Source organism: Nansenia antarctica (genome assembly GCF_963989245.1).
Source record: "Nansenia antarctica genome assembly, contig: SCAFFOLD_219, whole genome shotgun sequence".
In the NCBI taxonomy this organism is placed as follows: Eukaryota; Metazoa; Chordata; class Actinopteri; order Argentiniformes; family Microstomatidae; genus Nansenia; species Nansenia antarctica.
In genome coordinates this window covers 20,847-42,750 of record NW_027663368.1, presented here as the reverse complement: position 1 = coordinate 42,750, position 21,904 = coordinate 20,847, and the positions used below count along the sequence as shown (strand labels likewise).

Genomic DNA, 21,904 nt, shown 5'->3' with positions numbered 1-21,904 from the left:
TAATTCATGCTTTGGAACAGCATGCATCTGTATTCGGGGTCTTTATGTGCTCAAGTGCTCAACATCTAACAGCTGAAACATTGGAGGACATCTTTGAGGTTCAGCTCAGTGAAGCAGGGTGCACAAGGCGACAGGAAGAAACCCGTGTAGTCGGATTCTGGAGAGACTATCTTCTTGACACAGAAGGTTTATTTTAATTATCTCATCATAAACACACTCCCTACCCTGCAGAAGACCTGAACAGTCCCCAGATCTTTTAATTATGTCATCTTGATATCATCTTCTATTGCTGGCAGTTCCATTGAAATATTATATTTTACAACTAAACTAAATCTACTTTTTTCAGATAAACAAACAGGAATCTTCCTCCAGGACATCCTCATGTTCGCCACAGGACTCGACGCACTGCCTCCCTCTGGGATCCAGCCACCACCCAAACTGCTTTTTCTGCGGACATCACGCTTCCCAATGAGCAGAACCTGCGCCAACACAATCGAGATACCGATGGCCATGAATTACACTGAGTTTCGGAACAACATGGACTTTGGGATACAAAATTCCCCAGGGTTTGGACTACAGTAAACTCCATCCATGCATGGGACAGAATAAAGTATGGTAGTTTGAAAGGAGGAATGTTATAAAACTATGTTATAAGAACTACCATTCTTCATTGTGTTCCATGCATTACAGTGAGCCCATCCTCCAATTTCTACCTCCACCAGCCTCTCCTGGCATACTAGCTGTTCCATATTGTGCAAAAACATCCCTGTTCTTCTTCAGGAGCATCCATTCTGATATGTGCAGGTTGATTGTTCTCAAAATGTGCATTGAAATATATATTACTAATTGAATAATCGGCACTGAACCACTTCATACTGCATTACAGCAGTTTATTTATTTATTTTATTTACATGAACCATGTTATGTAGTCATGCAAGTCACATTTTACCACTACATCTCTGCCATCTTGTGGTCATACAGGGAAACATCCGATCAAACTCAAACTGAAACAGACAGTGCTCATTTGTTGGATACTCTTTTATTTAAAAAAAATATTTTATTGTGTGAAATGATTGACCAGTGTCACATTGTTTGTCAGTACAGGAATGAATATTCTCAATCAAAGATTAACCAAACATTTGATCAACCAAGCAATATACTGTATATATATATATTGTTTTATGTTTTTCATTTTGTTAATGTTTGTTGTTCATCTTAAAGACAGGAAATACTGTGCATATACAATGTTCGAATTAGGTTTGAATTAATCCACTACATTGTTTGTATGGTAATAAATAAAGAATGGGCTATTTAGCACACATTCAGTAAGTTCACCACCAATCCATTCCATTACAGACAGCAGGTCTATTTAGGCACTTTTACAGTAATATGACAAAAGAATAAAATCACCTTCATGAAATACACGATCAACTGGAAGAATACCACACCATGTCATCCATCAGAAAATCAAATATGAGAAAGCAAAGCAAATCAAAGCAGCACTATAACATACCACATAACTAAAACCTACCCATGATCATGTACTCGAGCAAACAATCTAAAATAAACATGGCACAATAACAAAGAAGAAACTTGATTTGTCATGTCGTCAACAGGTTTCCAAGAGAAATGTCTCTCCAACAGAAACGTCAAAAGGCTGTTCACCCATTTACAAGTCCTGTCTGTTTAAAAAATATCAGATCATAAAATCCTACGTCTATTAAAACATTTGAAAAACAACTGGACTGGTTGTACCGTGTTAATGAGTATCCATGCAAAATGACAGAGTTCTCCCTTGAGATCCCTTGAGTACGGCTCAGTGTGAATACAGGACATATTCTAGGCATCGGAGTGAACAGAGAATGCAATTTTGAGGCAGCCTAGTTCTTTGTCCATACTTCCCAGCACTCCCTGTACCCTGTAGTTGCCATTGGTGAGCCAGAAGGGGAGTTCAATATCAGGCAAGTAGAAGTCGGACTCTGGCAGTGAATAGACCCCCTTAGGAAAGAGGAGACATAGAGGTCACCTGAAACCAGTGGAGGCTGGTGGAGGTAGAAATCGGAGGACGGGCTCATTGTAATGCATGGAATGGAATGAGGAATGGTATCAAGCACGTGTCATTCCATTTCCGTGCATTACAATGAGCCCATCCTCCGATTTCTACCTCCACCAGCCTCTCCCGCTTGAAACCAATAGACAGGAGTACAGCATGAAGTGAAGTGCTGTGTGGTACACAGATGCAGCATGGTGTTGTCAGTGTCATTGGTAATACTTCACATAAACTTGATCTTACACCTTTGTAATAACAATGTACTATAGGTGCTAAATTACTGCAAACGGTTCTAGATTTCTGAATTTGTACTGATCTGACTCCATTACGTACTCCATTATGTAATAACGATGCATTTTTAAAAATGTAATATGTCAATGCAGTGTTACTAGAATAATTAGATTGTAGCTACACAGGAGCAAAATAAAGCTGTGGATAATTCACCCTCAAAACACATTCATGTGATTAACCACATACCTTCACTCCAGTCAATATAGCAAGACACTTGTTTATGTCCAAATCCCAGCAACTTGCAGTAGACACATTTTCCAATAATCCAAGCAGGTGGGGTCCAATTTGTGGCCCCCATTGCCTTGGTAAATGTGTCTGCTGCAAGCTCACATACGGACATAGTCACATAGACGTGTTTTTTTGTTATGAGCTTAGTCACAGGAATCAGATTTTAGAGTGAACTCTTTAATGTAAAGTGTTACCACAACCTCTTGCTCCACAACCCAAGAAGGTCAGCAATTCAGTGCTCTCAGAGGATATTCACTCCATTGCACCAAGCAGGATGTCAAATAGGGAAGTAGCACAATAAGACATTTCCTACAGTACATCATATACCAGTCATTTCAGTAGCCTACAGATGAATTTAGACTTGAATGTAGACTTACTGCTTTGAAGGGGCAGTGACAGGGGATGCCATAAGTATGTAGTGGTTCAGGGCAGTCTTGGCCAGGTGGTATCAACTGGTTGAGTAGGTCACAAGCATCAGGGTAGTGGCAGCTCCCTATCTCCTCCAGACATGGCACTTTGACCCAGAAGCCAGCTACTTCTTTCTCCAAGGTTACATTCACCTACAGGGGGAGAAAAGGGCCAGTAAACTTGTTGGAAAAACATATCCACGAGTTTGGTCAATAAAACAATGTCTTACAGATATACAGTAAACATGTCCACATGTTTGGTCAAAAAACAATACAGATACACAGTAAACCAAGCTTTCTCTTGAACCTTGCTCTCAAGTTGTTTACAGGAGCAGTGGAATGTTAGTTTTAGGGGGATGGTCAACTGAAAAACAAAGACTGAGTCATTCTCAGGATGACAAGACCTCATAGTCTTAGAGATATTTGTTGTATAGCCAACTGTAGCCTCCATGTTTAATAACTACAATATTACAGAACATTGCCATTGCAAGCAATTGTCATCCTGTCTTGGGGATTTCTTCATTTTAAGGATGAGCTTTGAATCTAGGACTCATATCTGGCTTGTATTTTAAATAATGTAGCCATGAGTGTTGCAAGTTGTGTCTGTGGTGAGCTGCTCACATGAAGCTCATGAGATAAGCAGCAAGCATCCCCCACAGACACGTTGCAGCCTGTTTAACCACACATAACACCCATGACCGACAATAATACACTCACTGGCACAAAGGAATAACCCAAACTAGAGACAGCTATGGTAGACTTTCAGTTCCCTAGGTTTTAGAGGTATCTGCTAACCGGAGGCCCAATGAATGAATGAATGAATGAGCCCTTCGGTTTGAAATACAGCACATGTTAACAGAGGTATTGATCATTGGCGAGAAAACTGGGAGAGAGAAATTATCTGCACACTTGAAAACACTAGCTCTTAACACTAAGTGTCAGGCCAGGAATCTTGGTGTCATAATTGACCCAGATCTAAATTTTGAAACTCATATAAATAACACTATTAAAACATCCTTCTACCATCTAAGAAACATCACTAAGGTACAATCATTTCTCTCCCAGGCAGACACTGAAAAATTAATGCATGCGTTTGTTACTAGTAGGCTAGATTACTGTAATGCTCTCCTGACAGGTCTCCCCAAAAAAATGATAAATAGACTACAAATGGTTCAAAATGCTGCTGCTCGTGTCCTTACTAGGACCAAACGGAGAGCGCACATCACACCTGTCTTGAGATCACTACACTGGCTCCCTGTCAGTCATAGAATAGACTTTAAGATCCTTTTACTAGTTTATAAATCACTTCACTGTGATGCACCCAATTACATGGTGGACATGCTCATAAGATACACACCAGCTAGACCCCTACGGTCTAGTGGCACGGAACTTTTAATAGTGCCAGAGGCTAGGACAAAGAGATTTGGAGGATCAGCTTTTAGCATATATGCTCCTAGACTGTGGAACACCCTACCTGAGGGCCTGAGGTTGTCTAAAACTCAGGACATTTTTAAGCGTGACCTCAAAACCTACTTATTCAATGTCGCCTTTTGATACTAAGGGAAACATTGGACATTATAGAACTAGGATCACTAGGCCATTACACCATACTCGTGTTTTTGAGATTTGTATTGACAGGAAAATGGACCCGGGTGCTGATGAGGCACTGTCAGCTCCAAATAGCACCTAGAGCAGTACTGGAACCGGTACAAGAGTGTACCAGGACCACCATCAGGTTGTATTGCTGTCATCTTTATTGTCTCTATTGTGTTGTTGCATCATAACTGTGCTTAAGTTTCTCTTTTGGCAGGACCTGTGACCATACTGGATGCAGAACGATGCAAATACAACACAAAATTTATGGACAGTGTGTACGCCGATAATATGCAAGGAATTTTTCCTGGATACATGGTGTACAGGTTTTTGCCCTTGCTTGCTTGCTTTGTGCCGGTGGTCCTGGCCTCCCCTGGGGGACCGCTGGGTACTGGTAAGCAAACTGGCTAGTAGTCGCTCTATTGGTAGAGGGCTGCAAGGGAATTTTTTCCTGGCTACATAGTATACAGGTTTTTTACTTTTGCCTGCTCGCGGCTCTGTCAGTATTGATTGATTGATTGACTGATTGACTGAACATTTTCATTGTGTGAAGCGCATTGAGTTGCATCTTGTAAGAAATGCGCTATACAAATAAAATTTGATTTGATTTGATTTATGATCTGCAGACATAAATAAGAAATATAATATGTACCTTTTATGTCGCCTCTACACTCCACAACCTCTTCAGAACTGCTTTTCGGAACTTCAAAAACACGTCTCCGGTCCGTTCCACTTATCGTTCCCCCCCAGAACACTTCCGTTGTGAGAACAGTTCCGTTGTGTTGTGAGCTATATGCAGTGCGTTTCTCTATTTGCAGCGTTTGCCCTTGTCGGCCACCGGTGGCCGACAAGGGCAAACGCACTGCAAAGACCAAAACAAATACATTAACAGCAAACGCGCTGCAAATACAGAAACGCGCTTTTGCAGCGCGTTTGCCCTTGTCGGCCACCGTATTGTAGCGTTTTCTTGTTGCATGTGTTGTCGGGGGTTGTATGTGTTTTTGACTTTGTATCGTTTCTGTATTTGCAGCGCGTTTCTGTATTTGCAGCGCGTTTGCTGTTAATGTATTTGTTTTGGTCTTTGCCGCGCGTTTTCCCTCGTCGGCCACCGTAAATATGTAGTATATTTGTACTTAATAATGGGCCTATATGTTTGTTATGAAGGAATGTCTCCTGACTGTGGGGCTAGGGCAAGGTATTTATGACCCCCTTTGCCAAAGCTCCTGGCCTCTCCCCCCCTTTTCACACCCCAAGCATCTGTAGTGACTGTGATAGGATCACTGGTAGATATTTGCATAAGAAAAGGACACAAAAAGGACAGGACAGGGGCAGATCTTCCTCTTTTTCACCCCACCCCAGCCGACCAGCAGACCAGAATCCAGCTCTCATATCTTGTATTTTATACTTTAATTAAATCGTCTTAAACTCAGAATTGATTCTTTGATTCATAACCAACAAGGTAATACACCACACTAGTCAACAGTCCGGAACTATTTTTTGTTGACGGAGCCAAAATAAATGATTAAATAAACGAACAAATCATAATCTGTTGTCACTTACTGTGTGTGTGTGTGTGTGTGTGTGTGTGTGTGTGTGTGTGTGTGTGTGTGTGTGTGTGTGTGTGTGTGTGTGTGTGTGTGTGTGAGTGAGTGCGCGTGTGTGTGCGTGCGCGTGCGTGCGTGTTGCATTTTAGTTAGTATTATACCATAACTAACTTAACTATTGTGTTTCTTGTTGTCTTTCTATGTAGCCATGACTGCAGTTCGAAGAATAATATTGCCTCTGTCATGGTCAGAGGCACAATTTATAACAAGGATAAAGGAGGAATTCCCAGAACTAGGGAATGTGGAATTCCACATCTGCAAGGTGGACAGGAGGAGAAGGATAATTCCTTTAACCTTGACTTCCATGTTCCCAGTGTGCGAATTAAATCACGGTGTGCGGGGGAGCCCAGGGATTAAAGCAAAAAAAAAAAAAATCTCCTGACGGAAAAGAAAATTCAGGCCAAATCGGGGCCGGTAGCTTTCCGTGCGCAAAGCATGCGTGCGATTTTCCGTTCTACGTTCTAATGCTTTGACTTTTCTTTCGAAAAATGTGAATACATTTCCGCGTTGTCGAAAATCAATGACACATCGCTAGTCAACTAACACGGCTTGTTTTATGAGCCTGCTAACAATGTAAAGTAGTGTTGTAGCAGTCCAATCCATTACGTTGCAGTATTTTGGCTTGACTAGCAAGTTTGTGTTGTGATTCTCAACAACGTTGAAACGTAGTTTCACCCTTTTCCATATTTTTTAATAATAAATGTGTGGACTGACGATGTAGCGCAGCCTAACTTATTCGAATAATTATTTAACATTGTTTTATTGTGATAATTATTACCCCCTCCTCCCAGACTTACAAGGTCACATTATTATTGGATTGGTTGTTTGCGTGCCGGGTGAAGTTAGCTAAACATTTAACCTGCTAGCAAGAGAAACATCATGTCACTCTCCAAAGGTCTAAAGAGGAAAGTTGACGGTGGAAACAGGGCATTTAGGAATGGACAGTGAACTATGCGTTCATCCTACCTGGTTTCATCAATGCAAAGCCGTTGTGAGACTCACATTTTCCGTGCTCACAATGAATGTTCCCTTCCACCGAGTCGTCCTTTTCGTCAATGAATGTGATAAAGACGCACTGACTAGAGGAATCGATTGGTGCATAAAAACCTTGAGAACTGCCGGATTAAAGTGACGTCCATAATAATAATAAATAATAATAATACATTAGACTTATAGCGCTTTTCTAGACACTCAAAGACGTCCATATCACCAGATAGCCAACAAATAGTGACCGATGGGAGATGCCAGTTTTCTCATTAAGTGAGATTTAATAGCCTAATATTTTTTTTCTTCTATTTTTAATGAATGGCTCATTGTAATTATTATCCCTGGTAATGTAGCGTGTTTGCTCTGTCGTTTCAGGAGCATATAGGCTAAGCGGATTCAGCTTTTTTTTTTTTTTGCGCCGATTTAGTTGTCAATGTTTTTCATAAAATTAAACTGCATTTGCTTTGTTACTGTTCACATGTGTGGTGCAGTCACATAGCCTATAAGTAAACATTAAGTTTGAATGATTTACTGAGCTGGCGTTACTTTTTTCAAACCACACACCGCATGTCGGCTATTTCAGCAGCACGCACCATGTCCACCTACTTATCACTATGAGGGGTTCAGCGTCAGTGCACCCCGCTCTGTTACCTTCGCATAGTTGTAGCCAATAAAGGCCTATATGTAGGCTATATAGGCTATTATATATCATTTATATACCTAATACCAACATCAAAATAGATTGTATGCCTCTACAAATCATATTACACCAGGTAAAATCCGTCACAACTTGGAATAAATCCATCGCAATTTGGAATATTTTAGAGCTCCCCCAAAATTTCACAAACCATGTTTCCAGGGGAGCTCATGTCACCACTAGGGGAGCTATAGCTCCCCGAGCTCCCCCTTATTTCGCACCCTGCATGTTCCCCTCCGCTCTAAGAGCCTGTGTGGACGTTGGGGCGTTCGGCATTTTATATTAGACCAAATGTAAGTATATCAATTAACAATCATAATTATCCATACTGCAGGGTGGAGTGTACTCCCGACCGCTAGGGGGCGATGGAGTACTGGGTTATGTGTTAATAGTACTCTCTGTGAATGCTAACAGTATTGTCTCATGTCCGTTGTGTATGATGTGTTTGTTTATATCTTGTTATGTGTGTCTTGTTATGGTAATTGTATTCACTCATATGTTGTATTCTCACCCACAGGGTGTTGACATCTTTGTCTAAATAAATATCACAAACAGACATTGAGGAGTCTTCTTCACATACCAATCCTGTGTCTTCCAACTAGTGTTTAACTGGAAGAGCTTAAGCTAAAATGTTTTCCTTTTTTGCAGTCAGCGTCAGTCATCACTCATCCAGTGGCCCCAACTGTAAGTCAAAATGTAGCTTAAATATTTCAATGTTAAGTTGCAAATGAAATGTAAGCATTTAAATGTAATGACAGATGTAGGACTGCACAATTAATTGTTAAAAGATTGCTGTCTCAATTCTGGCACTGTCGCAATCTTATTTTGTGACATTTTATGTCAAATAAGCACTCCCTCTCCCTATAACCTACAATTCTGCCTTCAACAAACCTATTTGACAAACCCAAGTTCAGTACTTTGTTAATATATCAGGTAGAAGGGGTTGACCATGTAACCGCAGGGTTCCCAGTTCGATTCCGGCCGTGGACATGTCCTGCATGTCATCCCTTCTCTCTCTCTCACCCATCCTTCCTGTCATAATTTATACTGTCTATCAATAAAAATAAGAGTGGGTACTGTCCCACTCTGATTCTTTTTTTTAATAATATATATATATATGTTACGGCTGGGCCGTCACACACGCCCTCCCCCGCCCCCACAACTCGAGCACAGCGTGCTCTCCGCCGCAGGTGAAGCTCGTTCCCGGTGATTGGAGGGTTATCCAGCCACAGTCAAACCAACACACCTGTCTCCACTCCCAATTAACCCTCTGGCTACATCTACCCTGGACTCCCTTCATTCATCGTCAGTTCTTCCCTAAGAATGACCTGGCAAGTATCCTCTGTGATTAGTTATGAACTTTGTTCTTGTGCCTATTCTTGTGATTCGTTGATATCGTATGTACTGGCCTACCGTGGAGACTTACCCTGCTTTCCTGTTCCTCCACAGCCCATGCCAACCACTACCGCCATCCCGCCAGGTTGAAACCCCCAGCCCGCCAGGCTGAAACCTCCGGACTCATCATCTGTGTTTCCACCCACCTGCACTGTAAATAAATACCCTACGGGGCTAACACTGTATTCTGCCTCCGGTGTCGTGTCCTTGAGCTCCCTCGCCCCCGTGTCATAACAGAAGAACTGACCATGCAATTGGGCTCAGACGACACGAAGGACCGGGCACCACCTCCCACCCCTGGATCCGGTCCGACGGCTATCCAGATCCTCGCTGAACACACTCACCTCCTCCAGGCGGCCGCTACAGCGTGCCAGGCCCTGAACACTCGCATGACAACCCAGGAGGCTAACCAGGAGCACCGCGCCACCCAGATGCAGCACCTCATCTCTACGACCCAAGCGCTTACAGCACAGGTGGCCGCGCTCGCAGCCTTTGCCCCCCCCCCTGCTCTCCCTGACCCTGCCCAGCTACCGGCACCACCTACTGGACAGCCACGGGAGCCCCACCTAGCCAGCCCCCGCCCCTTCGACGGAGCCTTCGCCCAGTTCCGAGGCTTCATCCTCCAGTGCGAGTTGGTGTTCTCGCATCAGCCCAGCCAGTTCTGGTCGCCGGCAGCCCGGGTGGCGTTCATCACCAACCTCACCACCGGCGACGCCCTGAATTGGGTCCAGGCCACCCTCTGCGCCCGCCCTGACCTGTTCGGTGACTACGCTACCTTCCTCACGGAGTTCAAGAGGGTTTTCGACCACCCCACTGCAGGACAGGAGGTCGGGGCGCGACTGATGTCACTCCACCAGGGGAACCGGACCGCGGCGGCCTACTCTACCGAGTTTCGCACCCTGGCAGCCGGAAGCGGATGGAATGACAGGGCACTGCGATCTGCTTTCCGCCAGGGGCTGAGTGAGGCCATCAAGGACGAGCTCGTCCGGGACAGACCCGCCGCCCTGGACGAACTAGTGGCCCTAGCCATCGACGTTGACGAGCGCTCCCGGGAGCGTCGGAGAGAGAGAGGGCGCTACCAGACCAGCTCGCCACGCCCCCAGGACCCTATCGTCACAGCCAACCCCTCCTCCGCACGGGAGTCGACCTACACCCCATGCACTGGCGAGGAGCCGATGCAGCTTGGTCGAGCCCGCCTCACCACGGCGGAGAAGGAGAGGAGAAGGGCCCAGGGCCTGTGCCTCTACTGTGGAGAGAAGGGACACCTCCGTGACACCTGCCCGTCCCTATCAAAAGGGCAGGCTCACCCGAAGGGGGAATCCGGGTGAGCCGTGTCTCTCAATCCCCACCTACCACCAGCCCAGCCAGGTTCTCTGTCACCCTCTCCTGGCAGGGGCAGAACCTCACGGTCGAGGCCATTATTGACTCGGGAGCAGACGAGAACTTTATGGACGCCCAGCTGGCCCGCTCAGCTGCCGTTCCCCTCGTTGCCCTCGAGACCCCCCTCTCCGTCTCAGCCCTAGACGGACACAGCCTGGGGCCTCTCACCCACCGCTCTACACCCCTCTCCTTGACCGTCTCTGGGAACCATGTGGAGGAGATCCGGTTTTACATCCTCAAGACCCCCCAGTCCCCGCTCATCCTGGGACGACCGTGGCTCGAGCTCCACATTCCCCATGTCAGCTATGGTGAGGGACGTATCCTGAGCTGGAGTACCGCATGCTACGCCCGGTGCCTCCGTGCCGCCCATACCCCCACATCGCCTCTGCGACCGCCTCCGGCTCCCCCTGACCTCTCCTCCATCCCAGAGGTCTACCACGACCTCGGAGAGGCCTTCAGCAAGGAGCGTGCTCGCACCCTGCCGCCTCACCGGCCCTACGACTGTGCCGTCGAGCTCCGCCCTGGCAACAAACTTCCGGTCAGTCGCCTCTACAACCTTGCCCCCCCGGAGAAGGCCGCCATGGACACCTACATCTCCGACTGTCTGGCTGAGGGGCTCATCCGTCCATCACACTCCCCGGTGGCAGCGGGGTTTTTCTTCGTGAAGAAGAAGGATGGAACCCTCAGGCCATGCATTGACTACCGTGAGCTCAATGCCATCACCGTCCGGAACACCTATCCTCTCCCCCTCATGAGCTCCAACTTTGAGCCCCTCCTTGGGGCCACCATCTTCACTAAGCTGGACCTCCGGAACGCCTACCATCTGGTCCGGATTCGTGAGGGTGACGAGTGGAAGACGGCGTTCAAGACCCCCCGTGGCCACTATGAGTACCTTGTCATGCCCTTTGGTCTCACTAACGCCCCCTCCGTCTTTCAGGCCCTCATGAACGACGTCCTCAGGGACATGCTGGACATCTTTGTCGTCCTCTACCTGGATGACATCCTAGTATTCTCCAGGAACCCTGAGGAGCATGTCCAACATGTCCGCCTAGTCCTCCAGCGCCTACTGGAGAATCGCCTTTTTATTAAGGCTGAGAAGTGCTCGTTCCACACTCACTCTGTGGAATTCCTGGGGCTCATCGTGGAGGGTGGGTTGACTCGCCCTGACCCCAAGAAGACTCGGGCCGTCGTCGAGTGGGGCCAACCTACCACCCGGAAACAGCTGCAGTCGTTCCTCGGCTTTGCCAACTTCTACCGGCGATTCATCCGGGACTTCAGCCGGGTAGCCGCCCCCCTCACTGCCCTCACCTCCCCCCTGCGCCAGTTCACGTGGACACCAGCAGCCAGCGCTGCCTTCAGTGACCTGAAGAGGCTCTTCACCTCGGCGCCGGTCCTAATCAACCCAGACCCCTCTAGGCCCTTCATTGTGGAAGTGGACGCCTCAGACACGGGCGTCGGTGGCGTGCTCTCTCAACGATCGGAGGACCAGACCGTGCACCCCTGCGCCTTCTACTCCCGCCGTTATACCTCCGCCGAGGCCAACTACGACATCGGGAACCGCGAGCTGCTGGCGGTGGTGGAGGCGTTCCACGAGTGGCGGCACTGGCTGGAGGGCGCAGAGCACCCCTTCACCGTCTGGTCGGACCCCCTTCACCGTCTGGTCGGACCACAAGAACCTAACCTACATCAAGTCGGCCAGGCGGTTGAACTCCCGTCAGGCACGCTGGGCCCTGTTCCTCGGGCGGTTTAACTTCCACCTCACGTTCCGTCCGGGCTCCCTGAACGCCAAGGCTGACTCCCTTTCTCGGCTCCATGCCGCAGAGGAGGAACCCACCACTCCTGACACCATCGTTCCATCCTCCCGGGTCGTTGGAGTGGTCACCCTGGAGATCGAGGCGGTGGTCAGAGCTGCACAGCGCACCCAGCCAGATCCCCGACCGGGGTCCCCCGGCCGTCTCTTCGTCCCGGACGCCGTCAGGACCAAGGTGATGCAGTGGGGCCACGCCAGCCGCTTCGCCTGCCATCCTGGGGCCCTACGCACACTGTCCTTCCTGCGCCGGCGGTTCTGGTGGTCCACCATGGCCGCGAACATCAGGGAGTTCGTCTCGGCCTGCCCTACCTGCGCTCGCAGCAAGGCATCCCACCGGCCGCCTTCAGGACTGCTGCGGCCTCTACCCGTGCCCGGTCGACCGTGGTCCCACCTCGCCATGGACTTCGTGACCGGCCTTCCCCCGTCCCTAGGCAACACGGTCATCCTCACCATCGTGGACCGCTTCTCCAAGTCCGTGCGGTTGGTAGCTCTGGCAAAGCTACCGACCTCGGCGGAGACGGCGGAGCTACTCACCACCCACGTCTTCCGGCTTTACGGGCTTCCCCAGGATGTGGTTTCCGACCGTGGCCCCCAGTTCACATCCAAGGTGTGGCAGGCCTTCTGTTCTGGGATTGGGGCCACGACCAGCCTCTCCTCCGGCTACCATCCCCAGACCAATGGGCAGGCGGAGAGAGCCAACCAGAGCCTGGAGTCGGCACTCCGCTGCATGTCCTCCCTCCATCCATCCTCCTGGAGCAAGGACCTACCCTGGGTGGAGTACTCCCTGAACGCCATGGTGAATGAAGCCACCGGCCGGTCCCCCTTCGAGTGCTCCTTGGGGTACCAGCCACCCCTGCTTTCTACCCAGGAGGGCGAAGCGTCGGTACCATCAGTCCAGGCACACCTCCTTCGCTGTCGTCGGGTCTGGACCTCCGTACGCTCGGCCTTGCTTCGGGCCACCGCCCGAACTACCCGAAGCGCCAACCGTCGTCGCACTCCAGCTCCGGTGTACCAGGTGGGCCAGAGGGTCTGGCTCTCCACGGCGGATCTCCCCCTCAATGTCCCCTCCCGGAAGTTGGCGTCGAGGTACATCGGCCCCTACGTCATCGACCGGGTCATCAACCCCGCTGCCATCCGGCTGGTCCTCCCCCACTCCCTCCGTCGGATCCACCCGGTGTTCCACGTCTCCCGGGTTAAGCCCCATGTCGCCAGCGACCTGATGCCACCAGCCCCTGCACCGCCCCCTCCTCAGTTGGTGGATGGCCACCCCCAGTGGGCGGTAAGGAGGCTCCTCAGGGCTCGTCGCTGTGGCCGGGGTTTCCAGTACCTGGTGGACTGGGAAGGATATGGCCCAGAGGAACGGAGCTGGATTCCCCGGTCCCAGATCATGTCCCCAGTCCTCCTCAGGGACTTCTATCGGGCCCACCCGGAGGCTCCGGGCCGGTCGCCAGGAGGCTCCCCCTCGGGGGGGGGGTCCTGTTACGGCTGGGCCGTCACACACGCCCTCCCCCGCCCCCACAACTCGAGCACAGCGTGCTCTCCGCCGCAGGTGAAGCTCGTTCCCGGTGATTGGAGGGTTATCCAGCCACAGTCAAACCAACACACCTGTCTCCACTCCCAATTAACCCTCTGGCTACATCTACCCTGGACTCCCTTCATTCATCGTCAGTTCTTCCCTAAGAATGACCTGGCAAGTATCCTCTGTGATTAGTTATGAACTTTGCTCTTGTGCCTATTCTTGTGATTCGTTGATATCGTATGTACTGGCCTACCGTGGAGACTTACCCTGCTTTCCTGTTCCTCCACAGCCCATGCCAACCACTACCGCCATCCCGCCAGGTTGAAACCCCCAGCCCGCCAGGCTGAAACCTCCGGACTCATCATCTGTGTTTCCACCCACCTGCACTGTAAATAAATACCCTACGGGGCTAACACTGTATTCTGCCTCCGGTGTCGTGTCCTTGAGCTCCCTCGCCCCCGTGTCATAACATATATAGGTATATATATCAGGGTTTCCGTTAGAAAAATTTGCCGTCGGACATCGTGTCCGGGAAGAATTCGATTTACCGGACAAACGTGATATATTCCGGTCATCATATTAAAATATAATAAATAAAAAAAAAATCAAAATCATATTTTTTTCCCCTCCAAATCTAATATAGCTGTTTGTCGCGGTGATTACTGTTGTGTAGCGGCCTATATGCCATTTAATGTCTATTTCTCATCCGATACGATTAGATGCGAGCTATATAATATATAATAATATAACATGATTTGACGCATGCGCGCTATGCCATGCGTCAAATCCAGCGCTGAACGGGTCCAGCGCTGAACGGGCGCCTCACTGGGAACTGAACAGACAGCATCGATCAATGAACGGACTCCACATTACGTTAACTGAAGTTTGTTAAATTGTTTGGGATTAATGTGAGTTTTCTATTTTCTCTTTCCAGTTTTACCCTTTTTTTTAAATCAATAAAACAACGTCATTTCTATAAGTCTCGCTGGTTGGGAAGGCATTTCGTTTAGCTCGAGAGTATGACAATGGGAAGAACATAACTGTTTATTGAGAAACAATTGATAGGCAGTCTGGGATACGTATATAAAGAAATACCACAATGTCTAGATGTACAACATTTTATTGAACAGTAACAGTGCAAGCATGTAGGCTTCTGGCGTGACACGGCTAGCCTAATTTCCGTTCATATGCCTTTTATCAGATAAAATAAAATAGAATAAAACTCTTTGAAAATAAATAGGCTTTAAATTAACTTGCAATGCGAGTGTATAGGCTAATTTCCGTTCGATGTTACAGCCTAGGCCTATCGCCTATGCCTTTTCTCAGATAGATAGGGGATAGCCTTAAATAAAATAGCCTAGAGTAAAAACTCTGAAAATAACAATGGCTGCTCATATAATTCAGCTACTTATTAGGCCAACGTCGCTTTTTGGCAGCATTGAAGCGTGCAGCTGCGGACTTGAAATCAAAGCTGCAAAGTGTCTCTCCGCAACTTGCAATGCGCATTAGCCGTGTGACCTTGCCCTCCCCAAGGCGACTTCGGTCCGCAGTTTTAATTCGGTTCTGCAGAGAGAATCCTCTCTCTGCAGGCACTGGAGACGGGAATCAAGCAGGCTATCTTGGCCAGTGTGGCCCACTCTGGGTAAATTTCGCTGAAGTCTCGGATGAGGACTTCGCAGGCTGTTGAGAAACGCAAGCCCCCATAACCACGAAGCGCTGTCATGACACCGATGGCATCTCGTTGCACGTTTGTGGCATCGATGACCGGGGCTGTGGCTGGTGCTGAGTCATCATCGCTGGTCATTTCTTGGCCAAAATGACCAATGATGGTCTGGATGGCCGGTTTAGCATATTCTTCAAGCGCTGAGGGGACGGAATGAGTGATAATGAATCAGTGATGGCCTATTTTTTTTTTATGACAAAATGACATCAACAGCCAGATTAACTGAAAAGTAGGAAGGTTTAAATGTTTAAACTGCAACGTTTGCGTATTACTATGGTGGACGGGTTGGCAGGGTTGCCAGATAGGCATGGGTTACCGCCGAATGGGCTACTGTGTTTAAGCGGTAATAGACTGGTTAAACTGTAATCCCATCTGGCATCAATCCCATGTGGCACCTGTGCGCTGTTTCGCATAGGCCGGCCTACACATTAGGAGTCATCATCATGCCGGTGTCAAATCATATCATAATAAAAGAAATACATAGCCTATATATTCGTCTTTTTTAAAATAGAAGGAATCAGAATGTGAACTTTAGCGAATTGTATTCAAAGGGAATTATTTTCACCGGACAATATGTCCGGACAATATGTCCGACGACTTTTCAATTTGTCGGACTTCAAAAAAAATTACCGGACAAAGTCCGGCAATTACCGGTTAACGGAAACCCAGATATATATATATATATATATATATATATATATATAGGTATATATAGGTAGAAAACTACTATTTCCCCTCAGAATTTTATGAGAAAATCACACAAATGTAATATGTCATCCTCTGCATTTTACAGGAAGTCCTTGCAGATGTTGCTCAAAACGTAAGTCCTTACCTTCAAGGGGTAAACTACACAAAACATGATTTGACCTCTGTTTGCTATACATGTATTGAAGTGGAGTCTAATGACTGGTGTAATGATATTGTAGGGGCCAGATATGGTCCTGTGATATGTATATGCAATTCACTGTACACATTACCTGAGGCAGGTATATACCGTAAGGTAGTACTGTTGTTGGGCAAATAGGTTTTGAACGCTTTGGCGCTGAGTTTGATTATTGTTAATTCTGTACAAGTGAGTAAGCGTATGTGGTGTATTTTAAAGCAATAAATGTTTACTATACTGCAAATCAACGACTAGGGATCCTGTATAGAAAGCAGCAACACTTACACTAGAACGCACGGCGCATCAACCGGACATTCCGTGGGTTAGCATCTCAGGAGCTCAGTATTAGACTGTGCTCCTATAACAGATATGTTGACTAACCCTAACCCTAACCCTTAGTCAATTGACTTCCACATTTTACAGGAAGAGCCTCAGCCTTCAGCCAGAGCTGTTGAGTTGATCAATGTAAATATGCTATGAAATGTTTTACATCAGTTTCCACACTGTACCATATATTATAGTTTTTTGGGGGTAGTGTTACTGGATAAAGAATTGTGCTTATCTATGTGAAATTCTAGTTATTAGGTATTAATAAAGAAATGAGAAATGTTATGGCAAAGTCAGTAAAGGGTCGATGAAGATAGATCTGATCGAAAATGTATTGATGTTATTATTATTATTAGACATTTGTATGAAATACATTAATTACCATATTCTCCATATAACCTATAAGTGTAAATACCACCGGGTGGTTTAGAAAAATAATACATTTTATATTTATAGAATTTGCAGGGTTGGAGAGAAGAGCAGGACTCAATTGATCGAGCGAGGGTAAGAACATTAATTTACTTGGCAGGAATTATGGTACACGTTTACATTTGTAGTTACTAACAAACTTTACTAATGTAATGAAGCTGTGATATTTTTTAATTACAATAGGAGATAAGACAGAGGCATATGATGGATGGGGAGCAGCGCCGGAGAAGGGTACATACTGTGATGATTAGTTACAAATATGTAGTCATTTATAGTGAACGTCATTCATGAAATTGTATGTAATTTTAACCTTTCCATCACCATGTTAAGGCAATAAATGACAGAATGGCGGTATTGGGAAGCCTCGAGGAAACCAATGATGGCGTTGCCATTAACATTTTATATCCTGATGGGAGATTGGCAACAAGGACATTTCAACTGTCTCAGCCATTCCAGGTAATTTTTATTTGTAGTCATCCAATAATCATTAACTTTTCTTTCATTGTGAAGGAAAAACAATCCGATATTTTCCTGCAGCATCTCGTTGCCTTTGCGGGGAGCGATGCCATGGCATCCGAGATATTCACTCTGCAGCTGGCAATGACATCGACAGCCATCTCCAGCAGCTGCAGAGGGGATATCATGGACCATGGCATCGCTGGTCCCTGCACCATATATGTCTCGTGGCTGTCGAGCAATCAAGTCCAGGTAAGGCAATGCCCTGAACTTTAAGTGTTCATAATCTGTATACAGCTATATGATTGTGTATAATAAATGTTATGCACACATACACACGTTCTGGAGTCTCAAATCAGTAGATCTCTTGAACTCATAATTTTCAGGAGTTGCTGGCATCACCACCTGCCAGTCCATCTCCTCCTCCCAGTCCATCTCCACCTCCCAGTCCTCCTCCTCCTCCTCACAGTCCATCTCCTCCTCCTCCTCCTCCTCCTCCTCCTCCTCCACCTCACAGTCTAACACCACCTCCCAGTCTGTGAGTAATGACTATTGGCTTTACATAGATAATTAAGAAGGATTGAGAGGGATGTTGTGGCTTTAATGAGTAATATGCTAAGAACAGTTACTATGATTGATAAGAACTAAATACACTAAACACCTTTGGATTCAAACAGAAGAGCTGATCTTCAATATCTAACATTAGTACAACAGTTTACCACCAAATCTTGCTAATTGCATTATTCCCTTGTAAGATGCAACATGTAAGACTGTTCCTTATATATTTTTTCCAGCTGTGTTTCACTCGTTCTTGAAGGGCTCCGACGCCAAATAAAAGAAAGGTCACCCACGTTCCCAAACCTGATAAATGCGGCACGTGGGGAAGAATTAGATTGTGCGTTGCGAGCCTTCAAGAGGAGGAAATTTGACCCTGAAACAAAACTGGATGTGGTGTTTGTTGATGGAGGTGGAGTAGGAGAGGGGGCTGTGGATGGTGGGGGTCCCAGAAGGGAGTTGTCGCCTTCTGGCGAAACAACTTCAGAGCCACCACATTTTTGACGGCCCCTTGGAGAGACGGACCTTGGCCCTGGATAGTTTTGGTAAGATTACATGTAATGAAATGCGTTGGAATATGTGTATTATATCATACATTCTAAGTTCTCATCATCTGCACACCTAAATTATATCTGAAAACATTTCAGCTTTTTTAACTTTTGGAAAATATTTGACTATGATATTCAGTGTGACCCCCCCCCCGTGTTCACATTGCCCCCACGGCAAACCTCTTGTTCCACAGGAAACACTGATATTATTTTATGTAATACTTATTTATTTTCTCCCTTTAGCTTTTCAAAATGGGGTCTACAAAACAGTGGGCCAAATGATGGCTGTTTGCCTCGTGCAAGGAGGAGTGTCCCCACACTTCTTATCAACCCGGCTTTTTAACCAGCTTTGTGGTTCATCACCTCTTCCTGTAAGTATGGAAGAGGTGATGGACCACACTCTGAAAGAAAAGCTTCAGAAGGCAAGTAAACTATTTATGTACATTTACATTCATGTTTTGCAATCTTATAGGTGTTGAAAACTCAGAATTATGACTATTGAAGCAGAATGTAATCAAATATTTTTGTTTTCCAAATATTATGACTTAGATCCACACTGCTAAATCTCTGGAGGAGGCCAGAGAAGCAGTAAATGAGGCATTGGAGGACCTGTTACTCATGGGCTCCCTGCGGTACCTCATGTCACTAGAGGAGCGAGACCAATTGGTCAGTGCCGCTCTTTATTTTTATGCAGAGGGACGCATCCATGCTGCCCTCCAACAGTAAGTATAGCAATGTTCATCATTTAAATGACTACTGATGGACTGAGACAGTAAGCTTGGGGAAATGATAAAGAAAAAACTTTCTTAAACAGTTATTCAGTTAAAAAGACTTCACTTTCAAACCATAATTGATTTCATAATAATATTTATCTGCACAAAATATTCATAATGTTCACACGCTGTACAATGGAAGCAGTCAAGTCGTTACAGTGCTTATCTCAGAGCAGCTGACACATTTAGATTGATGTCTCTTCTTTAACTTCTTACATTTACAGATTTAGAGAAGGCCTCAGTGTCTTTGGCCTCTTGGAGGCAATGAAGGCCCACTACAAGGCCTATGAACCCCTCTTTCTCGAGGACCAAAGACCATTGGTTGCAGCCAATGTGGTGGCAGCGTTTAAGTCGTTGGGCTTATCCCTGCCTGGGTCCGACAGGAGGAGGGATGAGACCAGGACCACTGTGTACTGGAGGGACTGGCTCCTGGAGGTGGAGGGTAAGAAAGTGCCAAATAGAAAGACATTTTAATTGTTTATGTGAAGTGTTCGTTAAAAAAAAGGGACACCTAAACTGTTTTCTGTTGTACCTTGTACCGTGGTTATGCTTACTGTTAATTCATTGTTTACTGTTTATTGTTTCCTGGTAAATCATTATTCGGGCCAGCATTTATTTAGGCACATACAGCAGCAGACCCCTTAACTATTAATACTGTACAATGTACACAAATGTTTTGTGCATTTTGTGCGTGCACAAGAAGCTACTATGTGCTGGAGTTGTTCGGCCCACCAAAATCAGTAGTATAGTCTATTCAAGTGTGCAACATAATCCCTCTTTTATTTTATTATTAGAATTTAAAGAGCAAAATAACTGTTTATTGCCTTTACATCATTTAGCCCTCAAGTTCATTGATTACAATTATTTATTTATTTTTTTACAGGTGGAGAAACCCCGCTGACCCTGGAAGAAGTGCTAATATTTGCCACTGGCCTGGAGAAGATCCCAGCTATGGGGTTTCCATCCCCTCCTGAGCTGGAGTTTCTCCACCCAAGTGATGGACCAGCCATGTTCCCCACGGCCAACACCTGTGCCCTCATTCTCCGGCTCCCTGTATGTACAACATACAGCGCATTCAAGGGGGCCATGGAGACAGGAATTGGCTGTGCCGTCACCTTTGGGGTGGCATAAGAGGCAGTCTGTCTCAAGGTCTGCAGATCGGCGGTTCGAGCCTCGGCTGGCCACATGTCTTGACATGTTTTATGACGTTATTAATTACTGTTTGTTCTAGATGGGACCGATATTGGTGTGACCAGACATTACAGTTGTCTTTGAGCTCGATTGTAATCTAGGGTTGGGAGAAATAGTCACATATACACTGATGTGTTCTAATTTATACTCATTTATATCTGGGTTAGGTTATCTGTAAGGTATGAGAATTCTGAATTTGACTGCTCACTTATTCTTTTATTCCACCATAACCATAACAAAGTTGGCCTACATTGCTCTTAGGCAAGTAGAAAGAAAAACAGAGTTTGAGAGTTTTAAAACAATAAGCTGGGAGAACTCATTTGATTAAAAGGTTAAGTTCCTGATGACACACTGTGGCTCAATGTGGTATTACACCTGTTGAAGGTCTCTATGCTCCTAATCTGTCATGTAGGACACTAGTACTACCTCTTCAATTTCACCATGTGTAAGGTGTCCTTGGGCAAGACACTGAACCCCAAATTGCTCCCAGTGAGCGGGCCGGCGCCTTGCATGGCAGCTTGCCGCCATTGGTGTGTGAATGTGTGAATGAGAGGCCGTTGTAAAGCGCTTTGGTTTCTTGATAATAAAGTCATTGTTCAATTAACATCAGACCTTGATTAAGTATTTCTTCACTTATAATATACTACAGAAGTAAATTGTTCCATAGCCATTGTAGTATATTTCATACATAATTATCACTATGCATGTAAGCTAAACACATATCATGGCTGTTCCTCCTTAGCTAGCTAGCACCTGGTGGTAACATTAGCTATCTTAGCTAGCTAGCACCTGGTGGTAACGTTAGCTACCTAGCACCGGGTGGTAACATTAGCTACCGTAGCTGGCTAGCACCTGGTGGTAACATTAGCTACCTTAGTTAGCTAGCACCTGGTGGTAACGTTAGCTACCGTAACTAGCTAGCACCTGGTGGTAACGTTAGTGTAAGAGTCTCTAGGCACAGAGGGAGGTCGACACAAAGGAACAGCTGTACAAACGTGTTTGTTAACGTACAGCACGGCTCAGCACCGTCACTGACGGGCTAACACACACACACACAC

General features: G+C 46.3%; 1 protein-coding gene across 1 annotated transcript; it reads right to left on the bottom strand.

Annotated features, from left to right (window-relative positions):
• Window positions 1–1,839: 1,839 nt before the first annotated feature.
• Window positions 1,840–18,214, bottom strand: gm2a (ganglioside GM2 activator; the record flags this gene model as incomplete). The annotated part of the gene is made up of 3 exons (XM_080550836.1): window positions 1,840–1,998; window positions 2,947–3,129; window positions 18,119–18,214. The coding sequence occupies 3 exons, from the start codon at window positions 18,212–18,214 to the stop codon at window positions 1,840–1,842; spliced, it is 438 nt and encodes a 145-aa protein (XP_080406962.1).
• Window positions 18,215–21,904: the final 3,690 nt, after the last annotated feature.